Source organism: Dermacentor silvarum, chromosome 1 (genome assembly GCF_013339745.2).
Source record: "Dermacentor silvarum isolate Dsil-2018 chromosome 1, BIME_Dsil_1.4, whole genome shotgun sequence".
Lineage (NCBI taxonomy): Eukaryota > Metazoa > Arthropoda > Arachnida > Ixodida > Ixodidae > Dermacentor > Dermacentor silvarum.
In genome coordinates, this window is record NC_051154.1 from 356,679,033 (window position 1) to 356,698,849 (window position 19,817).

The 19,817-nt window shown below is 47.1% G+C and overlaps 1 protein-coding gene across 1 annotated transcript; it reads left to right on the forward strand.

Annotated features, from left to right (window-relative positions):
* Nucleotides 1-15,920: 15,920 nt before the first annotated feature.
* On the forward strand, nucleotides 15,921-16,421 carry LOC125943449 (putative nuclease HARBI1). Its single transcript, XM_049662774.1, has one exon. It carries the CDS (start codon nucleotides 15,921-15,923, stop codon nucleotides 16,419-16,421), a length of 501 nt encoding a protein of 166 aa, XP_049518731.1.
* The last annotated feature ends 3,396 nt before the right edge of the window (nucleotides 16,422-19,817 follow it).

The window sequence follows — 19,817 nt, forward strand, 5'->3', positions numbered from 1 at the left end:
CCCGTGGCGTAAGCTTAATTGCGTCGTAGACTGTGAAACAAGATTTCTCACCTTGCCGTAGTCCAATAGTGCAGTGGTGTCTTGTCCCAGTGCAGAAGGAACGCAAGAATACGCCGAGAGCCCAATAAACCAGGTTACATTTAAAAAGGAAAAAAGGAGACAGACGGGGTCGCCGCGCGCGAGCGCTCAAACGCGGGCGCAGCCATCCTCGCTGGCTTCGGGGGAGTGTCTGGCGGATGACGCATGTATCTGGTGCGTCATTGACCTGTGGCTAGGTTAGGCAAGGAAAATAAGTCGCAAAGCTGAAGTTCATTTATACGCAAAACGTTTTAGTTTTCGCGGCAAAGAATTAAAAAAAAATTAATGCCTGTTAACTTGAGTTCACTTTCTTTTTTTTTCGATGCTCGCGGCAGCTAACGTTTGGTGTCAAAAATATAGCGTGACGTATGTTGACGCGTTTCCTGTGGCCAGTTTTTGCCGAGTGTCCCCTCTTGTTGAATTTCTTTCTCTATGCCCAAGCTGCCAAGCTCGAAAGATTCTTCCTTCGCCAACCGTTCAAGCGCAGCGGCGGTATGCTCGCCCCGTCGCTGCCACTACGCTAATAAAGAGTCGTTATGTTTCATGTTGGGATGCATCCTTCCATCGACACGGCATCCCACACCTTGATTACACCTATTATGGCATATCTGACTCGGTGTGGCTTTCAATTCTTGAAGATGTAAGGCGAAATATTAAATATGTTCAAGCGTTTGATTTACCCCAATTAGAAAGAATGGTACTTAGCACAGTATGTATCTTGCGGCCATGTGTGGTACATTTGTCATGTTGTACAGCCGTCACTACGGGTGACTACATCATTGCAGTCCCTTCTGGTCGGGCAGTACAGAACTGGTCTGTCGCGCGGCTCTTGGGCAAGCACGCTCTCGCGGTGGGTTTGCGTTCCCATTCGTTTCTGTTCGTTGCCGGCTGCTTGCTCTGCGATTTCTGCTTCGCCTATTACACGGCGATCAGTGTCCCGCGCGTGAACTCGCCAGTAACTTCCTTGGCACAAAAATTCGTTACATGTTACCGGGCGCACAGTGAAATCGCGGGCCACAAGTGTTAACGCACCTGCAGTTTACTTTACGGCCGTGGCATTTTATCGCCATGTACACCAGGTATGTCCTGATGTAGGCGTCCTCAAAAACCGTGTTGTAGATACAATGTCAGCCTTACTGCTTCCTCTGGTTGCCCCAGCGCGCCGCGCACGTTCCAATAATGTGTTGTGGGGTGCGATAACGGCGTCCTTTCAGCCTGGCCATCTACGCGACTTCATGTGGCGTCAAGGGTGGCAAGTGCTCCCAGCGCGTGGCATATTAGAGCGGTGGGGTATCGTCCCGTCTTCGTTGCGTCCCAATTGCCCCCTTCAAGAATCCAACAAGCATGGGCTGCTGCAATGCGTCGTTGCTAGGGTAGTTTGGCGGGCTGTGCATGCTGGGTTCCGTGGCCTTGGAGTAAACCGCTTTATTACATCTGGTCGTTGCTCACGCGGCTACTTCGCGCGACCTTTAATTACAGCGGCAGCATTTTCTTTATGGCGTAACCACTGCGAAGCCGTTTCCGTGGGACATCACCGCCATGCTCTGTTTCCACTTTTGGAGAGGCTCTACTCAGAGTTACTGTGATTTCTATCAGAGGAGTTGTTCTTCCTTGGGGAAGAGGAATTCCTTCGACAGTGGTCACTTCGTTTCGTGTTGGTGGCTGATGGACGCGTATGGCTTAATTTCCGACCAGCCCGGTTCTTGTAGCCAGGTCATCAAAAGTGTTCACTGATTATACGTAGTGTGTATACGTGCCCGCGATTTCTATGTGTGCGTTATCTTGTACGGGTGATCAATTTTTGTAAATACACATCTCATAGCATCACTACAAATTTATGTAAAGATCCTCTGTCACATTATCATTGTAAACAACCGTTGTGTACACTGTGTATATTCAACATGATTGCATATAATGTGACAATTAGTTCATGTGCAACTGTGCGTTTCCGTGGGTCCGTATGTGATTATATGTTAGTCAGTGTGGACTCGGATATTTCTTCGAAAATGTTCTGTTTATACGGTGTTCCGTACTTTGTATATAATATCGCCCTAGTGGAATTGTGCCGTCATTGTGACTCAGTGTTCGTATCGTCTTTTGCTGAAATGAACTTTTTCTGAACAAGAACAAGAGCATAACTGTTGTGTACACCACATATATTCAACATAATTTTATATAATGTGGATATTAGTTTATGTGCAACCGTGCGTTTGGCATTCCCACACGTTAGCAATCCCAAGTGTCTCTGCCGAATTGTCTTGCTTTTAAGTTTTCGCTGATAATCTCGCCGACGACCTCCTAGGGTCACAAACATATTCGTGAACGCGCCCAACGTTGACGCTAAAGCTACCCTAAACGCCTCGTAGCGCTTGCTACCGAAAATGAGCTGTTTCAGGACAGCTGGAAGAGGTCGCGTTACAAAGAATTATTTAACGTTGTGTGTGCGTATTTGCAGGCGCAAGTTGGAATCAGCTAGCGCAAGACAGGGTTAATTGGAGATCGCAGGAAATTAGACGAACAAAAACTGAAAGTAAAGCAATTTTTATTTAAAAAAATTGTACTTGAGGAGCAACATTTATTGCCGGTTTCTGGAACGAAAAAACAAAGTATCTACTCTAATAAAACGTAGGCAGTAGTACGAGAAATACAGTCGAGGCCTAAACAGGACAAAAGGAATGTGGTAGCGAATCTTTTGCGGTGTTGTTTCAATCGTTCCTTGGCTTTCGCGTGCGTCCTGCAGTGGACATAAATATAGGCTGATGATGATGGCACTTTAGCTATTCAACATCATTTTATATAATATGAAAATTTGTTTATGTGTAACTGGGCGTTACACATAACTGAACTCGGACATTTCTTTAAAAGCGTGTCGTCTATGCAATGCTCCGGGCTTTGTATATACGTTATCGAGCTAGTGGAATTGTGCCGTCATGGCGACTCAGTGTACGTATCGTCTTTTGTTGAAATAAACAACTTTTTGTAAACACAGGAGTAAATACATTGTGAGCACATTTAGTACAACTGAGGTTTACCAGAGTGAAGTTGATATGAATATCTGTCAACCGTAGTGACGACAAAAGGGTGCGGACGCAACGTTAAAAACTACAACATCCAAACTCCAATGTGACGCAATGAAAAAACGAAGTATCTACTCTAATAAAACGTAGGCAGTAGTACGAGAAATACAGTCGAGGCCTAAACAGGGCAAAAGGAATGTGGTAGCGAATCTTCTGCGGTGTTGTTTTAATCGTTCCTTGGCTTTCGCGTAAGATCGAGTACGCCATCCGCTGGACCACGCTGCCACTGGAACTCAGGAAAGAGTCTAGCAGGCGACAAAATGTGAAAAAATAAATAAGCAATATTTTGACAAAATTGCCAAGTTGGGTTAGTCCAGCTGGGCCCTAGTGCTCACGTGGGCTAACATCCGCAACGTTAGCTGTTCAAGAACAGCTTTGATCGCTGAAACGCGCCCGCTAGAATTCTGAATCTTCCACATCTGTAATCGAATGTGAGACGAAATGTGAAGTCATTTCTACGTGCATACATTCCATACATAAAATAGCGGCAGTGTGTGGATCTTAAATATAGGGTGTCCTAGTTATAATGCGCCAAGTTTTAAAGAAAGGGGGATTATTTTACCCAAATAATACCAGCGGCATGTTGCACAAATTCTCGCTCAGAAACCGGCAATAAATGTTGCTCCTCAAGTACAATTTTTTAAATAAAAATTACTTTACTTTCAGTTTTTGTTCGTCGAATTTTGAAGATGTCAATTAGAGCGTTGTAGTAAATCTTAACAGGCGTCAAAATGGGGCGTTTGCAGCAAGATTATCATCGGGTGTTTACTTTTTGTGGATAAGAGAGAAAGCCCGTGTAATATAAAAAAATACCACGTGACCGTGCACGGTACAACCACCCCATCGAGTAGTGTCAGTGGGAAAGCAAGCTGTTCACTTGTTACCGACAGGATTGACGACGATAACTGTACGCGTCTTCTTTCCACGACACGTCATCAGCTCCCGGCGAATATAACCCATCAACATCAGGCACATGTACTGCCCTGAGCGGTGAGCATGAGAACATCTTGCTGTCTCGCTGAGACTGTTTCATGCACCAGAAAAAAAAGTGTTACGAGGGAGGAGGGAGCCCGCCTAGCATTCACAAGCCAACCTCCTCTGAAATTGCTCCCTCTTTCTTTCTCATTTCCCACTTGCTTTTCAGCGCGTTGCACACTGGGAATTCTACCTAGCCGGAGAATAAAAAAAAATAAAAAAATAATGAAAAGTGCAATTAGCACGAGAGCAAGCGACAAGCTTGCGCCGAGGCAGGGGCTGCGACTTTACAACCCGCCTTTTTCATTGCGCTGTAGCGCCACCTAGCGGGCTTCGCGAGAAACGAAATGTGCGGCGTCGGGTGGCAGAACATCGAGGCCGACAACGACTCTGGCGCGACTTACAAGCGCAAGTCGTGAAACATGATGACGAGATTTCGTGCAGCTACGCCGACAAAATCAGTCACTGTGCAATGTGCCACCGAATGAATACATTGCACCGTAACGTGATTGCCACAGCGTCTACGCTTGTATTCCTACTCAGTATGCACCCAAACATGCTTCGGAAGTTGCAGTGCACGAACATGAGCCCTCGGCAGCTGCTCGCATCAAGTTCGAGCGTGGGTCGATTCCGCTCAGCGTATTTTAGCCGTATCGCAGCAGCCGAGTTCATTCATTTGCGGTTGTTAGACCTCCACTGAACGCACGCCAATAGGATGATAAAAGCTGTTTTTACAGCTCAGCTTTGACAATAGCTCTCTAATGGGGCGATACAGCGCGCAGAGTACTGATGCAACCGAAGAACGGCGCATTTCTTTACATCGGCACGGGTACAGCCACCGCTCGCTGTTCGCTTCAAGTAAAGTAGAAACCATGCACCGCTGACATGAAATATTCATTATTATTTTTTGGTTTGTGTACATATAACACAAGGACACGAAGGAAATAGGGAGGGAGCAGGCTGACAACTGCCACCGAGAGGGGCACAACGCCTGCTTCTCTTTCAGGAGGAGGGAATAGAGGAAATAAAAACATGACGAAAGAAAAGAGTAAAATGAAGAAATGACGGAGACACAGACGTACAGAACAAAACGAAATACAAATGTCTATAAACGGGAGGCCAAGTCAGTGTCCTTAAGAAAAGTTAGCACGGCTCGATGGGCCTGGTCACGTCGGAAAGCGCACCCTCTTGGAAAGAGGCAATCGTCAAGGGTCGCACATTGATGTCCAATAAGTCCATATTCCTTAATTAGGAATGCGCGCTGCGCAACGAATGCGGGACACTCTAAAACGAGATGTTCAAGTGTGTCACAGGAGCCACAAAATGTACACGACGGGCTGTCCACACGTCCTTGTCGGTATAGGCGTTCGCGCACCAACACAGACGAAATAATGACGAAATGCTCAAAACATATATGAACACTTCTCAAACGCATATCAGAAGCATTGTATCACATTGAGACGAGAAAGTATGAGCGTCCCGGGCACTTCGAAATCGGTCACTATAATTGTGGCGATTTGGGCCTGTTGATTGAACATCGGAAACGTTTTGCAGCGCAAGAGAACCATGGCCACAAAAGCGCACTTGAGACGAGAGACGAGCGCAAACTATTTATAGCGACTTGTTTTAGGCCTCTTTACAGCCACATTTTATCTATCATTTGCTACCCACTGTCCACTCCATCCATAATACATTCAGAACCCATCACCATATGTCATGGCGCTCATCGGCCATAGTTGGCCCTTGCACCATTAAACACTACACATCATCAGACGAGCGCAAACTACCAACAAAGGTTTATTGACCACCAAACGTGTTTATACTGCGTTCATCACAGCTGCAAATGCGCACAATAGATTCTAAGAAAGCACAGCTCTTGATCTGACAGGTGCACAGAAGGTGCGCTGATACAGCCTGAACCTATTAAAGATATCTTTTGAGCATCTATTATCTCGCGAGTGAGTCTATGATCACTTCTGCTGACAACTGTACAAAGATCAAAAAGAGGCTCACACGGACATGAACTGTAGTGCATTGCTAACCAACCATCACGTGCCGTTATTTTACGTTGAGCGCGTGTTCATTCAACACGCGCGTGACACTTGTCGTGACAAGACAAGCCCCGGAGCACGAGCAGCAACACTGCGTGTTTGAAGGTATCGACGTATTTGCCCATCACCGACAAGCCAAGGGCAGGATTCCCCTGAAGCTTGTCGAGGCTTTCCTCGAGGCGAAGTCCCTGACGGTCTTGCCAGCTGACAAGGCGGGAGGGATTGCCGTTCTTTCCTCTGCTTTATTTGACGTAAAAGCAGACGAAGTAGTTGCTTCTGTTTTTGATTGCCACGAATTGCTTTCCATGTCCAAAGTGAAAGCCAAAGGTAAAAAGTATGTAAGAGACTCAACAGCAACCAGCTACTAGGTAGATTTTCTAAATCACAAAAGGACTTCCTTGACGTATTTTTTAGTGCGAAGACACACAAACCTGATCTGCCATTCAGAGTTATTATTTAGGAACGTGATACCTGGCAGAAGTTCGTAGCGGTGTTTTTACAAGAACGACTGAAGCTCTGGGAATTTTATGACCCCTTTGCTGTCAAAAATTTGGATGAAATCTTACAATTCTTAGACGCTAGCTGTGACGAACAACTCTGTGCCTTTTCTACTGACGTTAAGGACTTTATTTACTATTTACCTCATGCAGAAATGCTGGTTGCCGTAGAAGAGTGCATAGATTGCAATGTATGTATAGGGTTTCACAACTCCTCTGGTATTTCGGTTAGTGATTTTTTGGAACTTTTGACCTTATATTTAAGGTCAACGTACATTAAGTGGAAAGGGAAGCCGTATCTTCAGAAGAAGGGCATATGTATTGGATCATGCACAGCGCCAATTCTAAGTGGCTTGTTTTTGGCCAGATTAGACAGCAGTGCTGGACTGTTTGGATGGAAAGAGTGTGGCAAAAGTCTTTCGTTACGTTGAAGACTACATCGTTTTCCTTGCGAAGGGTACTGATGAGGTGCAGGAAAAAGCTTTTAGTGTTTTTGAGACGTTTAAATGCTGTTTTAAGTTCGTTGAATTGACGTATGAAACACCCACTAAAAATAATCTTAAGTTTCTTGACACTAAGATTGTTTTTAGATCGGACAAAATCTGTTGGTGCTATTAACCGCGAAGTAATACGCCGAATTTGCCGTATGCCTCGCCACATTCTTAACTGGTCAAAAGGGGAATCGTCAATCTATGTTTTCTGAATGGAGTTAAAGAGCGCGTTCGCATCAGATGCAATCAAGTCTTTGCTACCAGTCCGAGCGATTGTTAAAAACTCGTTACCCGTTACATGTGCAGTGTTTGGTTGGAGAATATTTGCTCCTAAGATTGCGCATGGAGATCAACTGGTAACATCTCCCAACACACGTCAAAAAGTGGCTGTCATTCCATATATTCATAAGCTGTCTCATACTATCAAAAAGATTGCAGGCCGCTCGAAAGCAAATGATGTGTTTCTGGCACCACATAAGCTCACAAAACTGCAATCAGAAGAACGTTCGTGATCAACGAGGCTGCAATAAGCAGCACAAATATCCATTGGTTCGGTGTGCTACTAATGTAGTTTACAGTATTCCACTGTCATTTGGAAAGGAATACGTAAGGCAGACGGGGAGATGTTTGAACAAAAGGTTGAATGAACACGCGCTCAACGTAAAGAAAACGGCACGTGGTGGTTGATTATCTATGCACTGCAGTTCCTGTCCATGTGAGCCTCTCTTTGATCTTTTTGATCAAAAAAGGTCAACAAACCTTTGTTGGTAGTTTGTGCTCGTATGACGCCCCATGTGTTCTTTTGTGTCCGTGTTGCTCTTGCGCTGCAAAATGTTTCGGAATATAGGTGGTCGAGTCGCCATTTTGGGGAGGGCGGTTGCTGCTGATATTGACTGGTGCTCCGTACATTTCGCTTTCTTCATCTACCATATAGGTTGTGTGTTCGATAGCGTATTGCTAGAGTAAACTCGGCGCACATAAGCGATCATTTTGAGAGCGCCTATAGCCATCAAGCGAATATGCCGATTCCTGCCGCACTCGCGTGGCAACGAGCGATTTTGTTGCTTACGCTGCAGTATCGAAACAGCCATCCCTTGTTGCCTGTTTGGCATAGGAGGCAAACTGTGTTTCTCGGTAACTGATTATTTTGGCAGCATAACAATAAACACAGATCTACCACTCTACGTAGTTGCACTTCGTTCTTGGAAGCGCCAGCGAGTGCGACCGACAGCCTTTGATTAAAGATGGCAGTGTTGCCAGGTCCAACGAGGTGGCGTAGCCCAAAGCTAGATATATTGTAGCCCAAATGTAGCCAAACACAAAAAAAGCAAAAAAAATTTTTACTCAAATATATCTATTATTATTTCCAGTTTTATCTGCGTAAACGTTTTCACTTTCGACTACGGCAGTCCTTTTTTGGACAACCCGTCGCAACAAAATGTCCCTGCCGCAGTGGCGGTCGACCCTTGACCTCAACAACAGCGACATTATGCTGGCACACAGATTACTCTTTTTGTTGGCCCCGGAAGCTCTCAAGTTCCAGCGAATCGCTGCGGAGGGCAAAACCACAGTGCTTTTATTTTATGACAGATAGTAATAAGTTATTATTTTGAGTATTATGGAGTAATATTAACTGCGAATTCTGAGTTTAGCGGTCTGCGACGGCGACGCGCCCGTGGCCTCTTTTTTTATGAGCCAGAACGGGTCTTTCGCTCTATGATATCTGGAGTTATGTGTCTGATCGTCCGATCTTGTTTTCTGATTTTATTGTTTTTTTTCTTTTAAGTTTGCTTGGCACGGATTAGCTGGTACACACTCTATATAGTGCCCATTTACATCAATATGGCCGCCATTTTAGGTCTCTAGCACGCCTAGAACATGCGTTAAAGACAACTGTCAGACAACGGATGCCACTCACTGTCTGAATCGATGTAAGCGAAGCTTTAAAGGTTACTGCGCAAAACGGCACACCAGTGTAAGAAGCGCGCAGTCGTTTTCGGCGACGAGCACGTCGCGAACCCAACTCACTCGAAATGGTAAAAGCCACGACGACGCACAAAGAGCAAAGATAAACGACAAATTGATAATAGTAGTAATCCTGGGAAAACCGGTTACTGTCAAAAAGAAAACTATGTTGATGTGCGAATAATATTAATTGCAGGGGGTTTACGTGCCAAAACCTCGATACGATTGCGAGGCATGAAGCTGTGGAGGACTCCGGAATAATTTTGACCACCTGGGGTTCTTTAACGTGCACCTAAATCTAAGTACACGGGTGTTCTTGCATATCGCCTCTATCGAAATGTGGCCGCCGTGGCCGGGAATCAAATCTGCGTCCTCGAGCCAGCGGCGGGACACTTCACCTGCTAAGCTAACACGGGGGGTGATGTTCACGTGACGTGGTGCACTGATGTCATCGTGGCAAACATGTTTGGATATTAGCACAATGAGAACCTGCATCTATGACGTTACGGGTAAACCAGCTATGGGTAAAAGCACCAGGGCCCGCCTTGGAGCTTGGGGTCTTGCGCCCATTCTTCTTTATACTTTCTGGCATACTTGCCCCACTTCCCCATAGTTCGATTCTCGTCCCCGAGGAGGATGCTATCTTAAGTCCAACCTATCGAAATGAATCTCGAATCCAAGCACGAACAAAAATTCATCTCGCAGGAAAAGGAAAATGGCAGTAAAGCTTAACTTGAGAAACGTGGAGCAGAGAGAAACGTGGAGATATGTGAACATACTGGAGCGTGTCTTCTACCCATGCTTCCCTGCTTTCATGTTGGCGCCACGATTTCCCGACCCTATTTTGCTGCTCTCCCTTTCTGAGCATAGCCATGCCAGTACAGTGTACTGTGCAAAAAACTCTACTCCCAGGCTCATCCCGATGCCCGGCAAGGGGGTATCTGACTATGAAGCGGGGTGTAGGTGTAAGTGTAAGTGCATTAAATGTCAACGCCACCGGCTGAGATAACGGAGCATAGAAGGAGGGGGGGGGTGCATTTCGTGCACGCCCACAGGCACAGCCGTGCTGCCGGATCAGCCAGCTAAACCATAGCCTTCGAGATTTCTTTCTACTCGATCAGAGCCACCTCTGGAGTGTGGGTTAGGGTGCTACTTATAGCCCAAACAAAGCCAAGTCACAGAATAGTAGTAGCCCAAATATAGCCACATAGCCAACTCGTCCAAGTCGAACCCTAAGATTTTTTTCGATAGCCCAATTTGGCTATATATAGCCAAACCTGGCAACGCTGGCTAGGAGTGCAGTTACTAACTACCGGCCAATATCTATCTGCTGCATTGAGTCAAGAGAGAAAGATATAAACGAAGAGGGAAAGGTAGGGAGGTTAACCGAGGACGTGCCCGGTTGGCTACCCTACACTTGGGGAGGGGGAAAGGGGAGAATAGATAAGGAGAGAAAAGGAAAAAAAATTGGAGTCAGTCATTCGCAGAGACAGTCAAAGATGAATCTCCGCTGTCACAAGCGTTCGTACAATCCAGTACTCTTCACGAACTGCAGAAGGGCTTTTGTGGCCTTTTGCATGCAAGAATGCATAGGCCATGGCCCAAGAATCTTTTCGTCCGAGAGCATTCTGTCATCTAACAAGTTGAGTTTAGCTTGGAGATTATGTCGTTGGGTGTCAAAATATGGACGCTGACACAGAAGGTGCTCGAGAGTCTCGTCGCACCCGCACAAATTGCACGCCGCACTGTTGGCCATCCCTATTAGGAACGAATAGGCGTTGGTAAATGCTACTAGAACACTGCACGGGCTCGGGCTTACCCGAAAACCCGAGCCCGGCCCGGCCCGTGGGCCGTGCCGGGCCCGGTAGCACAGTTTTTTCACGGGCTCGGGCCGGGCTCGGGCACGGCGTGTGCTTTTTGACTCGGGCCCGGGCCGGGCTCGGGTTTTTTGACGCGGGCCCGGGCCGGGCTCGGGCTTTCTGGTGGTGTGCATGTAATGTGCAGCGAGTTATTCTCGGGTGTCTCAACTCTGAAAAACGGGCCGGGTTCGGGCCGGGTTCGGGCCGGTTTTGAGTCGGGCTCGGGCCGGGCTCGGGCCTAAGGTAAAGGGGTGGCGGGCCGGGCCGGGCGGGTAACATAGATTATTTCCGGGCCCGGGTCTCGCCATAAAAATTTTGATCGGGCTCGGGCGGGCCGCCCAACGTAAAAACGGGCCCGGGCCGGGCCCGGGCTGAAAAAATTGGCCCGTGCAGTGCTCTAAATGCTACACCCAACCACATCCGGCACAGTAAAGTTGTTTCACGACGGGAGAGTCCAGTGGTAGGCGAAGTTGCAAGTTAGGATCAAGAGAGAGCAAACGTGAGTTGGTGAAACCCGGTGAATTCCATCGCAGAAGTATCATATGGAGAGCAATCGATTGAAGTTGCCGTGCAGCATCCGTTCTTGAGAGTGGTATAGGAACTAGCTGATGTTTGTGGTGAGCCGAGCGTGCTGCTTCATCTGCGCCGTCGTTGCCGATAATTCCGCAATGGCTCGGCAACCATTGAAATACAATATCGTGTCCTTCTTCGAGAGCGTGATGATGAGCGCGCCTAATTTCGTGCACTAGCTGCTCGTGTAACGCTTGTCGTAGGGAAAATTGCAGAATTTGTAGAGCTGCTTCAGAATCACTCAAAATGGCCCAACGAATTGGAGGTTGTTGGCGCACGTAATTGAGTGCACCTTGAAGAGCCGCACGTTCTGCTGCTGTAGACGTGGTGTTGTGCGAGTATTTAAATTGCAAAGTGACGGCGTCCGATGGAATAACTACTGCTCCGGTAGAGCTGTTGGAAATGGTGGAACCGTCCGTGTAAATTAGTATGCGGTCAAAATAATACTCATTGATGACAAGCAGAGACAATTGCTTCATGGCTAGTGTTGAGAAGTCTGCCTTTTTGCTAATCCCAGGAACTGAGAGGCACACGTGAATTTGCCGGAGGCACCACAATGCCGATGTTGGGCGTTTCGCAGGCTTGAAGCCAGATGGTATGGAGGCATGGTGTCTTGCCACAATACTACAGAATGTAGCCTGTGGTCTTCGCAATGGCAAATCGGCAAAATGATGGGATGGTAGCCGTGAAATGTGCCGAATGTGCGCTCTTAGCGTCTCACCGACAATACGAGTGGTGATCGGGTGCTCCTGTGCATTGAGAATTGTTGCAGCTTTCGATGAACATCTCGGGAGGCCAAGACATATCCGAAGTGCTTGGGCTTGTCCGCGCTGTAGTGCAAGGATATTAGTCTTGCATGTGTTGGACAACACAGGGAGGCAGTATCGCAGGAATCCGAGAAAAAGTGCCGTGTATAGCTGTAACATGGAGTGCACGGATGGTCCCCACGATTTTCCAGCTACGAATTTAAACATATTCTCAATACAAATGAGCTTTTCTTCATGTAGGAGACATGGGGACTCCAAGTGAGGTCGCGATCCACAATAACGCCTAAGAACCTGTGAGTTTTCTTGTACTCAACTGACTGGCCCTCGATACACCACGGGTAGAAATACATCGATTGTCGTGTAAATGCCACTAGTGCACATTTTTCTGCGGATATCGTCAGGCCTTGTCAGCAAAGGTATGCCGCTGTCAGGGTTGCCGCTTTCTGTACTCTGGCGCGCACTTGCGGCCATGTCACGCCGGACGCCGAGATGCAAATATCGTCTGCGTAGAGCGAGACATTAGCCATCTGTGGTAGCGCTTCGGCGAGCCCCACTAGAACAAGATTGCAAAGAGTAGGGCTCAACACTCCACCTTGTGGGACAGCACCACTGGAGATATATCTATTTGTCGGCCCATCTTCAGTTAGGACAAACACAGATCTCCGTGATAGATAACTCCAAATCCACCTAAAGACGTGGCCTTCAAGTTCTGCAGCCTCAAAAGCTTGTAGGATGGCTTCGTGGGTTACATTGTCGTAGGCACCCTTTACATCAAAGAAGAGTGTCACAGAGGCGCTTCAGAGCTTTTTGCTGTTGCACGGAGGTCACAAGATCAATGACGCTGTCAATTGAAGACCGTCCACGTCGAAAGCCATCCATAGCATCAGGGTATATGTCATAGTATTCGAGGTACCATTGCATACGTGTTATTAACATCCTCTCCATGACCTTACCGATGCAACTCTCAAGTGCAGTCGGGTGGTACGATGTAATGTTCAGCGGAGACTTCCCAGGCTTCAGTAGAGGCACCAGTCGGCTACACTTCCAATTGTCGGGGACTATGCCGTCATGCCAAGATTGATTAAAGATATCCAGAAGATAGCATTGTGCTGTTGAACCTAGGTGCCTTAAGGCAGCGTACGGTCGCTGCCTTAACGCGGTCGTCATCACCCGGCCCCATCAAGACCGGGTGATGACGACCGCCTGCACGCAGCCAAGGCCGCTTGCAGTTCTTCCATAGAGAAAGGCACTTCCATGCTTTGATCTCTCGCGACGGGAACGTCATGTAGCGAGGAGTCAACCAGCAGAACGAAGTCGCCAGCTACATTCGCACAAAAATCTTCCGCGACCTCAAGCTCTAGACGACCTTGATGTAGAGCCAGCGGTGTGAAGGGACGACGTTGTTGTGGAAGTGAGCGAAGGCCCTGGAGAGTTCTCCACACCGGTGATAACGGCTTGCGAGGGTGCAGCGATTCGCAAAAGGTCTTCCATCCTCGGTTCTGAAGTTTGATCATCTGACGATGAACTTTTTTCTGAATGCGTCTGGCTTCCCTCAAGTCATAAATGGACTTAGTACGCCTAAATCGTCTCTCGGCCTGCCGGCGGATCGCCCGAAGTCTGTCCAATTCTTGGTCGAAATCTGTGCGTCTTGTAGATCTTGTATACGTCCGCGTAGAAGCCTGTAGCGTTTGTATAATCATGTCTTCAAGGAGCTCGGGATGTTCATGTCTGCACTTGTCCTCGATCGAAAGGCGGTACGCTTGCCAGTCTATCTGTCTTGAGAGCAAAGGGGAAATAGAGTTGTCAAGGTCTGTGATAATCACGTACGTAGGTATATGGTCACTGCCGTGAGTTTCAATGTCTGTGAACCATTGAACCTTTGAACTAAAACTATGCGACACTAATGTCAAGTCCAAACTGCTGCTCTAAGTCACTCCTCGTAAATAAGTCGGGCTGCTGTCGTTCAAAACTCTCAGTCCATGCTCGGCAGCGAGATCCACTAGACTCGTGCCTCGTTGATTTGTCCTGAAGCTTCCCCAGAGTGGATGGTGAGCGTTAAAGTCACCCATGATTATACAAGGGCCTGGAGTGTTTGTGATTATGTTGTTTAGTCTCTGTCGATCAAGTCAACGTGATGGACATATGTAGGCGCCTATGAGTGTAAATGAAACTTTATTCCTTTTAACACGGAGACACACGACAATTCCCCGAGGCCGAAGACGACGAAGTGTTTCTCCTGTGGAACGCTGCTCTTTCTGCCTCCTGAGTTTGTGATTTTTTGTGTATTTCGGGGATCATCGCTCTCCTGCGGGCGGCGATGGATCCTGACCCCGTTGTACGTAGTCCCGACCTGGCATTACATTCAACGTCGGCCTCAAGGAAGCGGAACAGCCGAGATGATGACACCGCCAGTGACAGCACTGAACTGTATACGGGGAGTAGCGATGACAGCGACGACGGCTTCGTCCCTGTGGCGAAGTGCAAGGCGAAGAGGAGGATCCTCTTCGCCTCCTTTGTATGATCATGTATCTATCTATCGATTCTATGGATCCTCGGAGGCGAATAAAGTTGTTACTCACTCACTATACCCCGACTTGCCAAAGGGCAACGAAAGACACCTACTAGAACCCTCCGATTTTATGTTTGTAGTATTTGAAAATAACCTGTTTACATATTTTTCATATTATGCAGATGAGCTGCCCCCATACATTTGAATAAGTGCTTCAATAGTACGACTTGCCAAAGGGCAACGAAAGACACTTATTAGAACCCTCCGATTCTCTGTTTGTAGTATTTGACGGTATATTATTTCATTATTGTCGAGAGACAGACTTGACATGTTGAAACCAGTTACAATAGTACATGGCCTTAACACAGTGAAAACATTTCTAGCAATACACTTAATGCCGCTCAATGTGAAGGCCTCCCGATGCGGTGTTGATGCTTCAAAGCAACCTAGAAAAATTAATTAAATGTTCCACGGGAAAGATTAGACAGCAACAAGAATCTGGAGACAAGCTACGAAATTGGTAAATTTTAGCTGTTCTAAATGTCTCTTTGTGAGCTCCACAGGTGTTTCAATTCTTTCTTTTTTGCTGATTTTCTCAGAACCCACTTTCGCGTTTCTTTAATGCACCAACGAGCATAATCATATTTAGAATACAGATTTTTCAATTATACTTTGCACACCTAATTCTTACATAGTTGGCTGTGCAACCAACTACAAAAAAGAAGTGAAATAGTACGAGAGCTATTAATGTGACATGCCATGCTTGCTCGTGCAGAGGCGCTATAACGTAAAATGATTCCAAACTGTTTTGATTCCAAATCCACGATCGCCGCTCGCTGATTGGCTCATATTTCCGAGGCCGCGCCCACCACGCCGGTGCGTCAAGCGACGTCACAAAACCGCAAAAACTGACACGTCATAGTGACGTTTACGCACTACTAATGCTAAATTATGCAGATCAAAACAGGAAACATCGCGGAATCACCGGCGTGTGACCCGTTCCGTTTGGAATCAAAAATGGCGGCGTTCTTGCTGGTGCTGGCGGCGGCGGCTCGTCAGCTCGGGCTGGAGGCGCGGAAGGATGGAGGCCGAGGACGCGTTTGACATGCCAGACGACGTGTTTCGGCAGCACTTTCGTCCGAGGAAGGAAACTGTGCGGTGGCTGTGCGACGAAGTGGCGGAGGAGCTCGGAGGCGTGCGATCAACAGCGCTGTCGGTGGAGCGACAAGTGTTGTGCGCGTTGCGTTTCTTCGCGACGGGCAGCTTTCAGGGGTCCGTTGGGAGCGAGGAGACGATTGGCGTGACGCAGCCTGCGGTCAGCAAGTGCGTGCGACGCGTGGCGGAGGCAATCGTCCACGCCGGGACTCGCAACAAGTGGGTCCACTACCCGAGGACGTCGGAGGAAAAGGCGGCCGTGAAAGAAGGGTTCCTTCGACACGGCGGCATTCCCGGCGTCATCGGCTGCGTGGACGGCAGCCTTATTGCCATCATCGCACCGAAGGGCGACAACAAGGCGGCATACATGTGCCGCAAAGGCTTCTATGCCCTTAACATGTTCGTAAGTATCGTCATGTTTGTCTAATTTGCCTCTCATAGCAACGCGTGGCTGATGCTGTGCACGCTTTCGTCAGATTTGCGACGCAGGCATGCGGATTCTGGCCGTCGACGCTCTGCGACCGGGGTCGGATCACGACGCACACGTCTGCAGAACGACGTGGTTGCGTCGTCGTTTCCAGGAGGGACACATTGCCAAGGCCGGCGAGCACCTCCTCGGTGAGCAGAGGGAAAAATTCATACAGTTTCCTAGCAGCACACAATAAAGTGTACTCCCGCCGTAAGAGTATATGTTGGAAGCCCTAACCGTTTATATTATAGTAGCGTGTTAAGTATAGGTTACATAGGCGGGCTGGTAAATTTTTTTAATGAGTATCTGCTTGCAGCAAAATGACATTTAACTGCTGTATTGCAAGGTAATGTAAATTAGTGTACATTACGAAACAAAGAACGTTTGTCTTGCCCCATTATTTTTTACACTGACATTAATTCGAGAATACAGACAACTCGGCCAAACGGCCACCTTGCTGGATGCTAATAATATGAGGTTTACTATTTACCACCAGCTATTGTTATCTGTGCTGATCACAGCAGCATCAAGTGCTCAGCTTGTACATTATTTTATTACAGCCTCTGTGTAGTAGGTGTTTGTAACATGACTCATGCTTCACTAGCTCAACCATGCGCATTTGATTTGATACCATTTTTATGCTCGTGCAGGTGACAGCGGCTACCCCCTGGAACCATGGCTCCTGACTCCGGTCCCAGGCCATCCTCCCGCTCACACTGCAGAAGGCAGGTACAACACTGCACACGCTTCCATGCGGTCCGTAGTGGAACGCTGCATTGGACTTCTGAAGAGCCGCTTCCGTGCCTTCAGAGGTACCGTGCCCTCCACTATGAACCAGACCGCGCAGCCAACATCGTTTCAGCGTGTGCAGTGTTGCACAATTTGTGTCTTGATGAAGGTGACAGTGTCTGATGAGGTGACAGTGTTTGATGAGGTTGATGATGATGACAGCAGCAACAGCAGCAGTGACGATGCAAACGGTGGCCCCCTCCCACTTGTAGTTCCCCGAGCGAGGGCAGCACGCATAATGTACCTGAAAGGATGTGCTGCCCGTGACAATGTAATTACATTATTCGGAACCACACGACAGCAGCACCAGCACTACTTGCGAAGGGTGCGAAGGCGGCTGCGTCGGCAGCAGCACCGACAGCAGCAGTAAACGTGCCTGCAGTGTCAGGCACATATGCCTAATAAAGAGAAGGAACCAACGTGAAGGCGTATTGGCATGAGTGGATAGCGTGGTGTTTTTTTTATAGAATCTTCTAAATTACCACCATTGCTTTCACATATCGTGTACCAATGAGCTGTCGCAACTGGAGATTATTGCATCATTCCACTGTGACACTACTTAGTAGCTGTGGATTGACAACGTTGTGGTCATTAGCAGAATGTCGTAGCCACTTCTCTGGGCAGCAGGAGTTTGCTAGTTAAATTGCTGCTGCTGCTGTTGCTACTGTCGTCTTGATGCATTTATCTACTGGCATCACCGCCACTGTCACCGCCGTCTGCACTGTGCATGGGAGGATATTGGATTTTCGCTCCATCATATGTACTGTTCTTGCACACCTTGCAGACCCCACACAGCTTTGCCACACAGCCTCCGCACAGTTCCTTTTCAACAGGCCAAGTCATGCTGACACAGATCGCCTGGCATGTCAAGCACATGATGCTCCCTTGGATGTACATTCATTTGTACATAGTTGTATAACTGTACATATATTTGTTAAAAGTGATATCAAGTGCCAGTGATGTTCTTGAAACTCGTTCCTTCATGTCCTTACAGTAAACGAACAATTTCAACACATCTTCAGTGTCATGTTTTACTCGAAGTGAATAAACAGTCATCATGATACAAATCAATGTACACAGGGTACGATTTCACGGTGCCAAAGTGACAGTACGGTTTCCACTAAATGGGATCTAATACATTGTGAAAGGCTGCTGGCACACATTAAATCACATGAATGTCTGTCATTGATACTGTTTTTCTTTGGGCTCATCCACGATCATTTGCGTTCACCCAGCAGCTTCACAGCACAAAAAGGTGTTGCAAGACTTGCCTGTTATGCATCCATGTTTATAGCACAAAATAGATGCTATTTGCAATAACTACTGCCACAATAGGGCTACCAGTGTGAAAGTGCAGTCCAGCGCCTTTAAGGAATGACAGACGTGAAAAAATACCGTGCACTTCGATAATCTGACATATAACAAGGCCAACAAGAACAGCCTGGCAGTGAATGTAGTGAAATAATGGCTACATTGGGTGTAGAAAAAATTCTCAACATCAATGGGGACTAGATTGCATTGCTATCACCGATGTGGAAACCTGATATATCACAATAACTATTGCAAGTAACACGCACGTGTTGCTAAAATAAATAATATGGCCACTTGTGGATTCCATAGGGCAAAAAAGATAGGAAACAAATATAGTGTGAAAATCATAACAGTGGATTTCAATACCTGTTATCACAGCATTTGTGTGAAACACTGTTGTGGCTAAAATAAAAGTGACCACATAGTGAACATGTTCCTTGAAGAGCAGCGAATACATAAATAGCTCATAAACAACAAAACGAAAGCACACACCTAACCAAAAAGATGAAACATTAGACATACAGTTCACTCACTGAGACAAACTTGCTCAGCAAGTGGAACTAAACATAAGAAAAAACTTGCAATAAATTATGCATTATGCGAAACATTAAATAATAAACAAATGACATAATGAACAACATATAATGGTGACTCGTGCCACAAATTACGGCTGAGGCGGCTCGCGGAGGCCACGGGCGAGGGCAGCCACGAGCTGGCGCAAGGTGGCTGCGATGAGGGCAGTCGCCTCCCGCAAACCCCTCGTCTCCACCACCAACTGCTGCTGCACCACGCGAGAGACCCTCTGCTCCTCCACCAGTTGTTGATGATGCTGCGAAAAAAATGCACTTACTGCAGCTAGAGGAAACGAAATTAAATTGTTCGTTTCATCAGTGTTTGCAAGGGTTACACTTTCAGCACGATTACTCTAGAGGGCAGTGAGAACGTATGCATATGACGTGAGAAGTTGAAGTGCAAACTGTATATGATCTGTTATGTTATAAACATGTTCAAAGACAGAAAATGCTACCAAGCCACCTTTGTCACTAAGAAGGCAATGTCGGTAATAAGCTGAATTTACCTGCAAAAGATGAGCATGCTGTGCCGGTACATGCAACCACGGAAATTCTTTGTAATTTGCGAAGTAACAGAAGGAGAAAGCATCTCACAGAGGATACATAAGTAAACAAACCAATGAACACTTCAGCCCAGTGAATACAGATGCCCTCTTAAAAAATTGCAACCTGGGCGAGTTGT

Excerpts from the sequence above, each read along its gene's own strand:
- LOC125943449 (XM_049662774.1), top strand. The coding sequence starts at position 15,921 with ATGGAGGCCGAGGACGCGTTTGACATGCCAGACGACGTGTTTCGGCAG.